At 42.8% G+C, this 16446-nt stretch overlaps 1 protein-coding gene across 1 annotated transcript in view; it reads right to left on the bottom strand.

Moving 5' to 3' along the window:
* LOC122920619 (receptor-interacting serine/threonine-protein kinase 2-like) overlaps positions 1 to 16446 on the bottom strand; it is a 28746-nt gene that overhangs the window by 10423 nt on the left and 1877 nt on the right. Inside the window, exons 2-8 of the mRNA XM_044270267.1 lie at positions 10813 to 11068; positions 9088 to 9241; positions 6610 to 6765; positions 5791 to 5924; positions 4307 to 4356; positions 2809 to 2979; positions 1823 to 1908 (exon numbers count right to left, since the gene is read on the bottom strand). Of these exons, the coding sequence (XP_044126202.1) occupies positions 1823 to 1908; positions 2809 to 2979; positions 4307 to 4356; positions 5791 to 5924; positions 6610 to 6765; positions 9088 to 9241; positions 10813 to 10988 (927 nt within the window). The 5' untranslated portion in view covers positions 10989 to 11068. The remainder of the gene's footprint in view (positions 1 to 1822; positions 1909 to 2808; positions 2980 to 4306; positions 4357 to 5790; positions 5925 to 6609; positions 6766 to 9087; positions 9242 to 10812; positions 11069 to 16446) is intronic.

Here is a 16446-nt window from a genome sequence, read left to right as displayed (position 1 = left end):
CTGATAATTGCCTTGATCATAGGTCTTTGTAAAGAGACCTTAAGACCAAGAACATTGTAACTCGTATCTACATTCGTTGAAGTTGAATGCACTTTTATTAGTCCCTTTTATCAGCCATCTCTGCTTTAAAGGGGTTTTCCAAGCTTTTAATATTGATGACCTATTCTCATAGGATAGGTCATCAATATTAGATCGGCCGGGGTCCGACTCCTGGCACCCCCGCCGATCAGCTGTATGAGGAGACAGCCCACTCAGTGCGCATCTGCCGTCTCCCGTCTCTCTTCCTGTTTACCACTGCCGTGTATGACAAAGCAGTGGTGAGCAGGAAGAGAGACGGCAGACGGCACGTCTTCACTGAGTGCTCCGTCTCCTCATACAGCTGATCGGCAGGGTGCCTGGTGTCAGACCCCCGCCAATCTAATATTGATAATCTATCCTGAGGAGAGGTCATCAATATTAGAAGCCCCGACAACCCCTTTAAAGCCCCCACCCAAGTTAAATTATTGTTGACTGACCCTCCTTTTTTTTGGGGGGGGGGGGGGGGGGGGGGGGGGGAACAAGCTAATGCTAAGTGCACATCTGCATTAGATTCTGGTATTCTTTTCCAGAATACTGGAATAGATGGATCCTGCATATGCCGGACGCTGTCGGCGCCCAACAGATCTCCTTCACTATAATAGGGCTTGTCGAGTTTCCGGTGTGAATCTGCAACGAAGGCTCCTTCCAGAACCTCCACTGCAAATGTGAACCTATCCTTACAATGCAATATACTGTATATAAGAAGCTACTGACTCCATAACAGATAATGTCAGGGTGAAGGATCGAACATGGTGAAATTCATCCTCCGATCGGGGGAGAGGTGTTTGACAGCTGCTTTCTCCTCTCTCCTCATAGAACACACATACATGCTTGGCCTCATCGGGGAGTTGGGTCTGATGACCAGTTATTGATATATGGACACCTAAGCTTTCAAGAACTTCAATAGGATTACCGACAGGATATCCATGTAAATAAAAAATTAGCTATACTATTCAATAAAATGAATCTGTATAGCGCCACCTGCTGTATGTGCTTCTCTTTATTTCTCCGTCCACCTCACTGAGGTGGTCGCACGCACTCAGTTTAAATCTTCAACTGCCACTAGCTGTATCTTCTGTTAGGAGCTATGGCAGTTACACGGAGAGAGCTGCAGCAGAAAGGACACCCCCCTGAGAAAAGGCACACCCCCTGAGAGGACAGCTTGAAATAAATCTAGCAGAACAATTGGAACAATGAATGCGGAGATATCTGGCTCCATTTGAGGTACATGGCTGGTTCTAGTTTTATTAGAATGAAATTGTCATGCACTATATGTCTGATTTTGTCACATAAATTATGGTATAACCCATTTAACCAGAAAAATTGTTACATGCGGCACTATTTTTTCCATCAAATGTGCAACGGAAGCTCAGAATGGAGCATCGAGCAGAGATGTGAACAGAGCCTTGAGTCTCTATGCTTTTGTTTAGTGCAAAAGCCTAGTTTTAGTCACATAGATAAAATATAAAGAGGTCATACACTATTACACATAGGCTACCATACGGACCGATTGCTTGGTTCCTCACCATGGTGGAACCTTGTAAATAATAAAATCTTCATGTATTTCAGTTTCTTCCTCAGATATTGTGAGAGAAAGGACTGGCAGGGAAATTTTGTTTAAGATTTAGTAAAATGCACACAATTGACTAAAAGCCAGAAAAACCAACCCCAGGCAGTTTACACTGGTAAGATTTATACCCATATGCTATATAGATCACAGGGTGGTATGAAATTAATAGCTCACCTTTCCTATATTCAAGGTGTCAATGTCACGTTGAATCTCTTCTTTTGAAAATTTTTGCAGGACTTCATTTAGGCGAGTCAAACACTCTGTGGAAGACATGTACAGGAATAATAAATGAATTCTCAAAAAATAAGTTCTCAACTCAGGTGTTGGGTTCCACCTCTCACCTCTCTATTGGGAGAAGGTCCCAAAGCCACTGACTGAACGGAGAGGTGGGTAAGTTACAGAAGGAACCAAGCAAGCACCACCACCCATCAGAAGCTTATAGAATATCTCATTCCCAAATCATAAATGTCTCTGTCCTCTTTAAAGGGTATCCTCTCTCCAGCAGCCCAACTATAAATGCTATTTTAATGTTTGAATTAAAGGCTATGGAAACCTTTGGAGGAATGTTTTTTTTAGCATTGCATTTTACTCATTTTGGACTAAAAATCATTTTTTCAATTAGTCTTTAATAAAAAAATTTCAACTGTTTTTCGTTTACAGCTTTCAGTTTTAGTGCATCATTCTGTCTCATGCTGACTCCGTCAGGGAGCTGCTCTGAAGGCTTGATCTGTAGTGCTGATCTCTAGTAACCTAACAGCTCATAAATACTTATAGCGACATTCTTATAAGTTTGATAATCATTTAGCTGAGTTTTTATGAGCTGTCAAAATTTTTGAGATAAGGGCAATAGATAAACCCATCAGAGCAGCTTCCTGACGGATTTAGTGTGAGGCAAAGATGAATAGTCTGTAGATGCACTAAAACTGAAGGCTGTAGAGGAAAAACTGTTGAAAAGTTTTAATAAAGACCAATTGAAAAACAATTTTTTTTTAGAAAAAAAAGAAATGAAATTTAATACTAAAAAAAATCCCCCTAAAGTTGTCCATAGCCTTTAAAAAAAAAAACTTTATTTGAAACAAAACATAGAGGCTGGAGTGTCTTATCTTTCACAGTGTTAGAAGAATTGGCACAATCATACAGAGGGTAAAGGTCCAACTTACCATCTGCGGTTGGTCTCATAAAAGGGTTCTGATGCCAGCACAAGTTTGTGAGTTGACTCAGGTTTGCACGTTGACTTTGTTGGAGACTTGTCTCTTCTAGGATAACCTCAATGTTTGGTTGTGGTCTGATGCCTCTAGTGATTTCAGTCTCCAGCTTCAAAGGGTTATTTTCTGTGTGATGGCAAATTTAAATATATTGCTTGTATTAGCACTTGACTTTGGCCCATTTAAGGCTACTTTCACACTAGCGTTTAATCGGATCCGTTCTGAACGGATCCGATCATATTAATGCAGACGGAGGCTCCGTTCAGTACGGATCCGTCTGCATTAATAACTTAGAAAAAATTCTAAGTGTGAAAGCAGCCTGAGCGGATCCGTTCAGACTTTCAATGTAAAGTCAATGGGGGAAGGATCCGCTTGAAGATTGAGCCATATGGTGACATCTTCAAGCGGATCCGTTCCCATTGACTTACATTGTAAGTCTGAACGGATCCGCTCGCCTCCGCACGGCCAGGCGGACAGCTGAACGCTGCAAGCAGCGTTCAGCTGTCCGACTGTCCGTGCGGAGGCGAGCGGAGCGGAGGCTGAACGCCGCCAGACTGATGCAGTCTGAGCGGATCCGCTCCATTCAGACTGCATCAGGGCTGGACGGAGGCGTTCGGGTCCGCTCGTGAGCTCCTTCAAACGGAGCTCACGAGCGGACCGACGAGCGCAAGTGTGAAAGGAGCCTAAAGGGGTTTTCTATTTTCTAGTTAATAAGCTGAGGGCAATGTCTGATGGATGGAGGTCTGACTGTTTGACCCTGACACTTGCTTTTGAAGACCAATGCGTCCATTGGCTCTAAGCAGCTTTTTTATAAGTGGGTGCATGGTGAACATCGCCTCTAAAAAATCCAAGCTGAGCTGATGGTAGCAGAAGGATCACTACTGTTTCTTGACAACGCAGATCTGTGGGGTACTATTTCTCATTGTGGTGAGCGGTATAAGGAGTCTTATAGGCCATGTAATGCTCGTCTGGAAAAAAGGTTTGCAAATTAGTTCTCTTTCCGCAAAGAACAGAGAGCATATTTTTGGGTTGAGGAGCACTGCATAGCCTTATAGACTCCTTATGGCTACTAGGCGCTCTCCACAAGAAGAAATAATACCCCACGGATCCTGACAAAGGCCTCTCACCAATCTAAGTCAAATCTCTCTGGTCTGTACTGATGAGGGGCAATCTCCCCGAAGCAACTATCTGCAGAAGAGTTACTGGCTTAGCTATAATCCTAAATTACATCTCAAGGCCTGTTTAAAAGGTCAAACATTGGCTTTTAGGATAGTAAACTTACATCTAGTGGCACTAGAGGCTCAGTTTTCTTTTCATTTTGGAAAGAAAGCTAATTTTCTGACAATGTAGGAAACAGTAGGGTTCACATTGTTCAGATGCTCTAAGCAAAGTGCCATAATTGTCTGAGGTGGGATGTCCCTTTTAATACATGTTGGAAGGATCATCAACTTACCCTGAAATGGCTGTTTCCGGCTAAGAGTTTCATGCACAGTAATTCCAAAACTGCAAAAAAAATGAATAGTTATTTTACTCATTTAAAAAGCAGCAACTTCTTTCATAGGACTGCCCCCATTGGGGATCACAAACTTAGTTGCAAATTAATCAGTATAAGATGCCTGTAGAAAAACTTACACAAACACAAAAAGAACATACAAACTCTATTCAGACGTTGTCGTTAAAAGAGACATGCAAATGAGCTCTTAACAAGCTCTGCCTCAAATGCCACCAGCTATCCTATAAATCAATGTTCCACTATCTTTAACTAGGCCTTGAGACATGACTTGGATACTAAATATGCCAGAACCTCCTCTGCAGACAGCTGTTTCGGGTTGATTGCCCCTCATCAGTGCAGAGCAGAGAGTATTGGCTTAAGTGGGTGAGAGGCCTAGGTCAGGATTTGGGGGGTACTATCTCTCATTACAGAGAGCGCCTTAATTGGCATGAGGAGGCTTGAAGGCCACACATGCTCCTCTGAAATTCTGGGAAGAAGGTATGCAAATGAGCTAAAAGCAAGCTCTGCCTCTAATGTCACCAGATGTAAGGTAGGTATCCTATTTATAAGTCAATGTTGTATACCCTCTTCCCAGAATTCCAAGGAGCATTGCCTGTAGAGAGCAAACCGTATATTCACAGAAACATAGCTGTGGGGGTGCCAGGATTTACAGTCTACATATATTCTTCTACTTTGTTTTCTTTTAAATGAGCTGATCATTAGTCTACCAGGAACAGACTGGAAACTTAAAGGGAATGTGTCATCAGAAAATTACCTATTGTCTAAATCAAATTTTTATGTTTAATATATTTTGAAATAATTTTTGGGTGATGTTATTTTCAATTTTACGTGTAAATATCTATATTTAAACAAAAAACATAAAATCGAATAGCCTAATAAGCCTAAAAATAGGCACCAATTCTTGTCTGTACAGATCACTTTACTGCAGTTACCTGCTTATCTGTCATTCTAATCCTGCCTGTAATGATATCACCCCTGTGTATAAATAAGACAGGATCCACCATTCACAATAAGTGACATCCCAGCTGATCTACTCCCTCCTGACCTCTGCACAGGTCACAGAGCATTGCCGAGAAAACTCTCCCATAGAAGTCAATGCACGCTATAGGAAAAAGCACAGGCCTCTCTGGTGGCCAGGACTGTGGAAGTGCACATAGGCTGGTGCTTTTTCCTATAGTGTGCAAGCACGTCCACCACTGCTGCACTGCAACGGTGGTTGTAACCTCTGGATACGTGCAGTGTATAATGTGATGGAAAAATGAATGACGCCAGCAATGGAAGCAATATGGATAATCTCAGTACATTAGTAAGTGCCTTGTATTAACTTTCTCTTCATGAAAAATGCCACTTGCTGAAGTGACACAACCCCTTTAAGTTATGAACTGTGACAACTTTATCAGCAATTTACTGCTTGTTTCACCAACCTGTACATGTCATCTGCTGTGCTTAGAACATTGTTTTTCAGTCTTTGAGGTGAAAGATATATCACAGAAGTATTTTCCTCCTGTTCCTTGGAAAAACGGACTTTCTGGAAGTTCGATAGCCAGAAATCTGAGAGCTGTAATAATGAGCTATAATCAGTGAGAGCACCACAAATATTAATAAAACTATCTATCCATCTCATATCTATTATCTATCTATCTATTTTAGGAAGGCGCAAGGGACCGTCGTGGATGGAAGGTATGTGTGACCGAGGTTACTGGCCTCGGTGAAGTAAGAGCTGGTATTTTATGTATCAGCAGCAGCTATTGCTAATTGACACCTTGAGAGTTAGCATGACTGTCATAGCTGATCCTGAACGGCTCCTACTGGGAGTAGTCAAAGTGCTGGGTGGGTGACTGCTCCCCATGTTCCAGGCAGAGTTTTGCCAGGCATAAAAACTAGCCAGCACTGCCAGGTGTGGTGGATTTACCTCCCTCTGACAGTGGAGCTCAGGAGTCTGTGTGCTGGGATTTGAGGTTTGAGCCTGGCTGGAGGACTCAGGCCCCTCTAAAGGGGAACAGGCCGCCTATGGACTTGATGAGGCTGAACGGCTAACAGGGTGCGAATAAACACCGCTGTTTAATTCAAGAACTGTGTACTTTGCCTGTATACTGCATCCGCTAGTCTTAACTACCAGAGCGAATCCCCACACTATCTATCTATTAATCTATCTATCTCTCATATCTATCTACTTGTCCATCTATCTATCTATTTATCTAGAATTATATATAACTAGCCAAAGTATTTTTTTTTTCTCTTACCTTTACCCGGTATTGAGCATCCAATAATATGTTGCAGGGTTTTAGCCTCTGGAACATTATGGGATCTTGCTGGTTGTGCAAAAAGGACAACCCTGCAGCAACATCTGCAAGGATTCTGATTCTAATACTCAGTGGAAGAGTAGGGTACAGATCCCGCTGTAATCAGAGAAAAAGATAAAAATTACAAGAATAAAGACTGTGTTTAGTGTTGAGCTACGTTATGGAAAATTCGATTCGGCTGCTCCACTGAATCTTACAAAAAAATTTGCTTTGTGATGAATAACTTTGTTACAAAGCAGATTTCTTTGCAAATAGTTGGTGCAATGACAGAACGGCGATTGACCAAGGAGTGTCAGAGGAGATGCATGCAAAGCCTTATGAGTATGTATAGTACCTAGGCGAAGGTTGTTCATTTCCGCAAAAAAAAGTGGTGTTAAAAAGTCGCAGACACATGTGGCTTTAAAAAAAAAAAAAAAAAAAGGAGGCTGGGGTGACAAGGGTGGGAAGGAGCGTGGCGAGGGTAGGAAGGGCATAGCCAGTCACCGTGACAAATTTATCTTTATTGACATCAGTTTTCAGGCACAAATGAAGCCAGAAATCTAAGGCAGCTCTGTGCTGCTGTAGATTTCTGTTTTGGCGCACAGACTGCCAGATGATGCACCTAATTTATGATGAGCCCTGCGTCCTCCGGTAGCACATGGAATATCAAGACCGGTGCAGAAAGTGCTGGTCTTGATAAACCTTCCCCATAGTGTTGCTATGATGACTAATCTAGGCATTTAGCAGTACAATGGGATTGTAATTAAATTCCCTGCCTTCTAATAATAATGAGATGACTCTGCTCATTATCTCCAAGTCTATACAACAAAGCTGACAAGTGAGCTGCAGAATTTTTGTGTGATTTAAAGATACTTATACAAACCGGATTCCAAAAAAGTTGGGACACTATACAAATCGTGAATAAAAACTGAATGCAATGATGTGGAGGTGCCAACTTCTAATATTTTATTCAGAATAGAACATAAATCACGGAACAAAAGTTTAAACTGAGAAAATCTACAATTTTAAGGGAAAAATATGTTGAATCAGAATTTCATGGTGTCAACAAATGCCCAAAAAGTTGGGACAAGGCCATTTTCACCACTGTGTGGCATCTCCCCTTCTTCTTACAACACTCAACAGACGTCTGGGGACCGAGGAGACCAGTTTCTCAAGTTTAGAAATAGGAATGCTCTCCCATTCTTGTCTAATACAGGCCTCTAACTGTTCAATCGTCTTGGGCCTTCTTTGTTGCACCTTCCTCTTTATGATGCGCCAAATGTTCTCTATAGGTGAAAGATCTGGACTGCAGACTGGCCATTTCAGTACCGGATCCTTCTCCTACGCAGCCATGATGTTGTGATTGACGCAGAATGTGGTCTGGCATTATCTTGTTGAAAAATGCATTGTCTTCCCTGAAAGAGATGACGTCTGGATGGGAGCATATGTTGTTCTAGAACCTGAATATATTTTTCTGCATTGATGGTGCCTTTCCAGACATGCAAGCTGCCCATGCCACACGCACTCATGCAACCCCATACCATCAGAGATGCAGGCTTCTGAACTGAGCGTTGATAACAACTTGGGTTGTCCTTGTCCTCTTTGGTCCGGATGACATGGCGTCCCAGATTTCCAAAAAGAACTTCGAATCATGACTCGTCTGACCACAGAACAGTCTTCCATTTTGCCACACTCCATTTTAAATGATCCCTGGCCCAGTGAAAACGCCTGAGCTTGTGGATCTTGCTTAGAACTGGCTTCTTCTTTGCACTGTAGAGTTTCAGCTGGGAATGGCGGATGGCACGGTGGATTGTGTTCACTGACAATGGTTTCTGGAAGTATTCCTGAGCCCATTCTGTGATTTCCTTTACAGTAGCATTCCTGTTTGTGGTGCAGTGTCATTTAAGGGCCCGGAGATCACGGGCATCCAGTATGGTTTTACGGCCTTGACCCTTACGCACAGAGATTGTTCCAGATTCTCTGAATCTTCGGATGATGTTATGCACAGTTGATGATGATAGATGCAAAGTCTGCAATTTTTCGCTGGGTAACACCTTTCTGATATTACTCCACTATCTTTCTGCGCAACATTGTGGGAATTGGTGATCCTCTACCCATCTTGGCTTCTGAGAGACACTGCCACTCTGAGAAGCTCTTTTTATACCCAATCATGTTGCCAATTGACCTAATTAGTGTTAATTGGTCTTCCAGCTCTTCGTTATGCTCAAATTTACTTTTTACAGCCTCTTATTGCTACTTGTCCCAACTTTGATCTGTCATCTACGTTCTATTACAAATAAAATATTGACATTTGCCATCTCCACATCATTGCATTCAGTTTTTATTCACAATTTGTTTAGTGTCCCAACTTTTTTGGAATCCGGTTTGTAATAATGTCACCTCCTGATGAGACATTGCTCCCCAAGGAATTTATCTGACCTGGTAAAGAAGAGAGTGTAGTGACTCATTCGACATCCATACTGTCACAATTCCAATCGCATTTGGAGTACAAAATAGCCCAACAATTTCTGAAAGTCGTTCAGATCTCCTTCTGCTTGCATATTCCACAGCACGGAGAATTGTTTGACGGTCCCTTTAAGTAGAAGAACTTTACTGATTAATCACAAATTTGACTGATCTAAGAGGACATCACAGACTCCGTAAAAAAAAGACAAAATAACACTGCATGCAGCAGTATTTCAACTGACAAAATGCTGGTATTCACGATTGAAACCTGATGGACCCATTAATGTGAATGAGATCCATCAAGTGTTGACGGTGTCTGTTGTATCTTGGTTCCAGAGATCCTGGTACTCTGTTCTTATCCCAGAAAAGAATACCAGAATCATACCACTGATGTGTGAAGGGAAGCGATTCCAACAACAGAAGTACAGTATATATAGGAATAAGTATACAGGTGTAGGTCCATCAATGGCTAGATGAACATATTTGTTGAAAAAAGTTTCAAAACATCCCCGTTAAAGGGGTTGTCTACTCCTTTTATACTGATGGGTTATCCTTAGGATAGGCCACCAATATCTGACCAGGGTGGGCAGGGGCGGATTGGCCATAGGCCTTATAGGAAATTTCCAGGTGGGCCGATGCCCAGGGGGCCACCTGGTCCCTCCTCACAGCCGACCAGTGGAAGTTTTTTTTTGGTGATTTATTTTTTTAAGATGGACTGTGGTATTTGGCTCTGTTGGGGTGGTATAATGTGATATTTCTGGCCCTGCCTTCCATCAATTTGGACCCAACTACAAAACGGGGCCACTTTTAGTATTTTTTCCAGGGTCACTTTAAGTTCCCAGTCCGCCCCTGAGAGTGTGTGTGTGTGTGTGGGGTTGACATCTTGTGCCCCCACTTGTCAGCTGTTCGGGAATGGCACTGGAACCGCACAGTTCTGTCCATTGTATACTGAACAGAGCTGGTTACTGCAGCATTGCTCCCATTCACTTCAATGGGAGTAGCACAGCAGTAACCAGCTTCTTCCATTACACAATGGAGAAAGCTGTGTGGTTCCAGCGATGGAGCTACACCCAAACATCTGATCACACGCTCGCCGATCCTGAGGACAGGCAATTAATCTAAAAGGAGTAGGCAACAGTTTTCCAGGGGTTGTTCACCCCTTGGGACCCTTTCTGCAGAACCCCCAGCGTGAGTGGACCTGCGGTGGGAATCATACTTACATGATCTCCACCATTAGGTTCTGGCTACATCGCTCTCCCTTGGATGAAGTATCAGATCTCCCTGCTTCAACATCTGGTTTGACGCAGGTCACGTGACTGCTGAAGCCAATGACTAGCTGCAGAGGTGACATGTCACCCATGCGTCGTCACTAGGTCATGCGACATGTCGCAATTGCGGGAAGTTATTGCCTGTAGTGGCCACATGACCTGTGTTCAATTGGATGTTAACTTAGGGAGACTCGAGACCTGCGATGCCTGAGGGGGAGAGATGGAGCTGAAACCCAGGCAAGTATGATTCCCACCGCAGGTTCTGCCATTCTAACGGGGTTCAGAAAAGGTCCCCAAGGATGAATGACCCCTTTAAGGTGTGCCTTTGTTCAGACAATGATGCTCTGAATTTCATAGTTGAACCTAACGTCCCACAAGCAGCTGCAGTTCGAGAATATATGATCAATGACCCCCCATGGGCCCAGCTTACCTTTTATTTTGTTCGGCCAAAGGCAAAAGTTTTATGAAGACAGGAGAGCCAGTGGGTAAGTAGGTAGACTTGTAGACAGGTTCTGTGCTAGTCTTCACTATCTGGTAGGTCGCGGGTAGGTCCCGCCGACTGATTGAAGATAATGACATTTTTGACATATACAGTAGTGTCTGCATGGAAGAATGGATTCCAGAGTGCAAAGGGTTCTTTAACTTGTGCAACTACATGGTTCTGTAGGGAAGCAGCAAGGTCAACACTGGAATCAATAACAAGGAAGACAAAGAAAAAACTGTCAGCAGAAAATACCCTCTAGGATGCCGTCTAGTTTGGTACTTTATGTCATGATTAATATAAAAGACTTCATATAGTACACAACAATTTCTTTTTAAGCTGGAACTGGCATTGTACCTCCGGAGATTCCCCCATTCATTGCTCTTCTAGATTTATTTCCACTGCAGGTCTCTCCCTATAACTGTCACAGCTTCTAACAGTAGATTGGACTTGTGGCAGTGGAAGGATGGAACTGAGCATGTGTGACCACCTCAGCGAGGGAGCGCCCTCCCTTTAACAGCTCAGATGAGATGGTCACGGTTGACAGTGGAGTCTGAGGGGTTAAATTTCTGGGACAGGATTTATCTCTGATCCAGGCAGTGAGAGTAGAGTGCTAGCTGTATAATACTGCTGACACTGGCAAGCAATGACAAGGGTCCAGCTCCTGAGCCCAAAATGAGCATTTGGGCTGGCAGACTTTCAGGGGGAGAGCAGTCCCCAGCTAAAAATACAGGTAGGCATTAGGCATTGGTTTATGTTTGGCACACCCATGTAAGGCAACATGCATCCATTAAAAATAGCCATGAAAAACAGATTAATTTCATTGGCTTTTTTTAAAATAAAGATCCCAACCCCTGCTGTGCCCCCAGTACACATAATGTTCCCCATAATGGCCCCTGCAGTAATAATGCCCCCTATAGTGGCTCCCATCTGTAATAATGCCCCCTATAGTGGCTCCCATCTGTAATAATGCCCTCCATAGTGGCCTCCATCTGTAATAATGCCCTCCATAGTGGCCTCCATCTGTAATAATGTCCCTCATAGTGGCCCCCATTTGTAATAATGTCCCTCATAGTGGACACCAGATGTAATGTTTACTTTTAGCAAAAAAAAAAAAATATATAAATTCACCTCATACACTTGCACATTCAGAGGCAGTCGCTCCTCTCTTGATTGAAAAGGACCTGCTGCAGGTCCTTTGGCAGGTCCTTTTCAATGAAGGGAGGAGTGACTGCTTCTGCATGTGCAAGTGGATGAGGTACCGTAAGTATTTTTTTTTCCCCATAAAGGTCAAATTGACCTAGTGTACCCGTTTTTAACAGCCTTTAGACGGGTGCACTACTGTCTAAGCGGCCATTAAAAACTGTCCAATTGATTTCAGTGAGGTCCGCGTGGTCGTGAAAACGGCCAAAAATGCGATGTCAAAATTAAATTCATGTGTGTGATGGCTGTTACTTAAATGGTCGTCACGTGTGCTTGTAGCCTAAATGGCAATGATATTAGGGCTCCCACACACATGTATTAGTGTGGTGTCTTTTTAATTTGTTTCTCAGGTTTTTTTCAGCATTTTTTTTTTCCCTATGGAGAAGGGGATGATATGTCCTGCATTTCAAAAATTCCACAGACTTTCGGCTAACATCTGGAGCTGCCGTTTTCCCTCAAAGAATGCACCAAAAGAAAACGTGCAAAAAAATAAGTAAAAAAAAAATTCTAAATTCAAGAAAAACATTATCGAAACAGTAGGGGGGAAATTTATAAAACTGTCAAAAAGAAAAACTGTCTTTGTTGCTTACAGCAACCAAACACTGCACAGCTTTTCATAAATGATGAATGAAGCCTTGTGCTTTCTCTTTTCTATGGCTTTGTGATTACTCCTGTAGAAATTGTCACCATAGAGTCTTACACAGTGAAAAAACCTAGGACGTCTCTCCTAGGACTGTACCTCCAGTTGGTAACTAGGCAAACGTCACAACAAAATTACTGTATTGAAAGCATGACCTACAAAATATGTCCTCCTAAAGATGAAATCCCCAAGAGTATTGTTCTTTTTTTCGGAAAGAATGTGGCATTGCTCGCCACAGTGCATCAGGGTGTCTGGAGGAGCGGCGTCCCACTGCCATGGAGATGCATGCGGTCACAAGATCAAGACCTGGCCACATCTTCTGATGACACCACCCTGATACATTTATAAAGGGGGACTGCTTAGCATTTGCTTTCTTGGCCGTTAGCCCTGGTGGCGAGTTACCTAATTATTTCAGCGGAAGCCATATGTTTTGATCCAGCCCGCCTGACTCTTTTAAAGGGACACTACCGTCATTTTTTTCTCACATATTACATCCTTTATGTGAATACAATATTTAATAATTTTTTTTATTATTTTTTTTTTACAAAAATGAATGGATGGTTTTCTGGATATAATTTCTTGAAGTCACTCCATGTATCTTTCCTGTCTTGTCTCTATAACACCCCCCCCCCCTTTGTTTAATTTTTTTGCACAATAGACAGTCTTGCTTGACTTTCTCAGTCGGACCATCACTGTGACTGGTATCCTAATTCTACTAATCTACTATTTTACTAGCTGAAAACATATTTCCCTTACAGCAGCAGTAAACTGACAATAGGTTTCCTATCTTTATATGAGGTTTATCTCTTTGTGATGACTGCTGTAGGAGACAATTTTTTGTTTTATTTCCAATGACATAGTATTGACAAGATAAAAAATTAAAAACAGCCAGGAATTTTAATATTGAGTTTTAAAAAATACCCCTTTCTGATGGAAGCGTCTCTTTAACTACTCGTACTACTTTATCCGTTTACTGTTCTTTGGCCTAAAGTCCTCTCAAAGTCTCTGCTTCTAATTTCTGACAACTGCCTTTTGCTGACCCAGATTTGTCTGACCACATCATTGACCCAGCCTGATACCTGCAATCTGTCTGTGGTCAACTATGCTGAAGTCTACAATATGGACATTCAACCAGTAAAATTGCAAAGTGGTTTGCAAGGTAAATAGAAGAATATCTTACACTTCGCACCCCAGGTCAACCACCACCAACTCAATAATGGCCTCTGAGAACTGTCTCTTGACTTCTTGTCTTTCCCATCAAGTTTCTAGAACCTAAGCACACGTCTTGACCTAGAGCTGATTGTGCAACCCTGCGTTATGGTCCTGAAGCTGTCATCCAAGTGCCACTGCTGGGGACTGGCAACCAGAAATTCTCTAGGATAAAATTCTAACAGATGCTGTTGCCGTAAGGTTGTTCTGGTAACATATAAGGTCTACAGTAGGTTTTATTTGCAAAGGTCGAGAAGAAAGACTCCTCGGGGACTGTTAAAGTTTATGAAAAAAAGAACAGAGCAGGTGATTGAGGTCTGTCCTCGAGGACATTTGTTTACATGGAGCATGTACATTGAAGAGAGTACCATGTTCAACAAACTTTATCAACATTGTCCTGGATAATCCCTTTCTGATGCAACTATTTTCAGTGTTTTTGTTTTAATTTTCCGTGCTTTCCTGGAGTCATAATTTTTTTATTTTTCATTTTTTTTGTTAGACAAATTGTACTTTCTAATGGCACCATTTAAATTGCACAGGTAATGTCACGGGTAGAGTCACAGGAATCAAGATAGAGCGGAGGTGCACTATCTGAGCTGCCACCCGGTCCCCTATCCCTGACTACTTGCACCACCCGCCCTAGGTGACGGAGCGCAAGTGGGCGACAGTCCCTAACCTACTAAATGCAAGTAGAGAGAAAGAGACAGCAGGGAAGAGGACAGCCACTGAGAAGTTACAATAAGCGGACAAGAATTAGAACAAAAACGGAAGGCGAGGCGGGTCAACTAGCCGGGGTCAGTCCAGGAGGTCACGTCAGAACAAGGGAAGAGGCAAAGACAAATCCGTAAACAAGCCGAGGTCAAAATCCAAGAGGTAGCGTCAAGGTACAGGGAGCAGGCAGAAGAGGTGTCAAGAGGCGGATCGAGGTTCAATTCCAGAGGTAGCTTAATAACAATAAAGTACACAGCCTATAGGATGAAAATTACAGGCAACCTGTAGCCAGCAAGCCGCCTGTATTTATAGTGGGGAGTGAGGGTCATGTGACGTGGCCAGCCTCACATGACCGACAGACAAACAAGTCGAGCACCAAGTGATCAGCTCGGCGCTCAAGGCAGACCTAGGAGCAGGGCTAGCAAGGCCGCCCTGGGAACGAGGCCAAACACAGATCCTCGCTCCCGAAGCTAAGCAGCAGGTGATGGGAGACCGAGTGCTCCTTTGGCGCCCCGTTACAGGTATGATGCAAAATTGTAAATGGGGTGGTTCCCTATGCGATAAAAATGACCGGTTACCTTCATGCTCTTGGTCAGTACGATTACAGCTATACCACATTTATATAGTATTTCTTGTTTAATACTTAACAGTTAAAGAGGTTGTCCAGGTTTTTTCATATTGATGACTTATTCTTATAGGTCATCGATATCAGATTGGCGGGGGTCCGACACCTGGTACCCCCGCTGATCAGCTGTTTGAAGAGATGGCCCGTGCCGTGCTCTCTTTGCGCTCTGCTGCTGTATGTATATGGGACCGCAGCAGCAGACAAGAAGAGAGAAGGTAGACCGCACATGAGCACTGTACTCGCCATCTCCTCAGCTGATCAGCGGGGGTGCCGGGTGTTGGACCCACACCCATCTAATATTGATGACCTATCCTGAGGATAGTTCATCTATATAAAAAAGCCCTGAGAACCACTTTAAGTTAATACTTAAAAAAATAAAAACCTTAAAAATATATATTTTTTCTTTGTATCGCCACATTCTGACCCCCATTACTTGCTTATATTTATATCTACAGAGCTGTGTGAGGACTTATTTTTTGTGGGACAATCTGTATTTTGCATTCATACCATTATGGGATGTATATCGGTTAAAATATTTTAACAGTTCAGGCATTTTGCCACATATTGATATTTATTTATTGTTTGTTTTTATTTTTTTAAATAAGGAAGGGGGGCTGATTTTCATTTTTAGATGTTTCTTTTTTTTAATATGTTTTGCCTTTTTTACACTTATTTTTAGTCCCCCTAGCTGACTTTAACATGCGATTGTCTTATCGCTTCGATTTACCATTGGAGTCTATAGTAGATTGACTACGTTCCTATCAAGCCCTGCCACAGGCAAGGCTTGATAGTATCATCACCATGATAGGCCTCGGAGCCTTCAGAACGCCCGAGGCTACCATAGCAACCGACTGGCACCCACAATCTCGACGCAGAGAGCCTTTTAGGCACTGGGAGTACTGCGCTATTTGTAACTGGCCAGTCAGATGCTGTGGCCACATTTGACCACATCATCTGACAGGCTAAGGCTAGGTCTACACGACGACATTTGTTGCGCGACAATAAGTCACGCGACAGATAGGGCGCAATGCAACATTTTGTTGCACTAATGTCGTGCGACAATTTTTATAATGGCAGTCTATGGTGTCGCACTGCAACATGCGACATGCTGCGACTGCGACGCAACAGTCGCAGAAAAATCCATCTCGAATGGATTTTCTGCGACTGTTGCGTCGCAGTCGCAGCATGTTGCATG

The sequence above is a fragment of the Bufo gargarizans genome, chromosome 10, assembly GCF_014858855.1.
Source record: "Bufo gargarizans isolate SCDJY-AF-19 chromosome 10, ASM1485885v1, whole genome shotgun sequence".
NCBI lineage: Eukaryota > Metazoa > Chordata > Amphibia > Anura > Bufonidae > Bufo > Bufo gargarizans.
The sequence above is the reverse complement of the archived record's forward strand: the minus strand, read 5'-3'. Positions and strand labels throughout refer to the sequence as shown.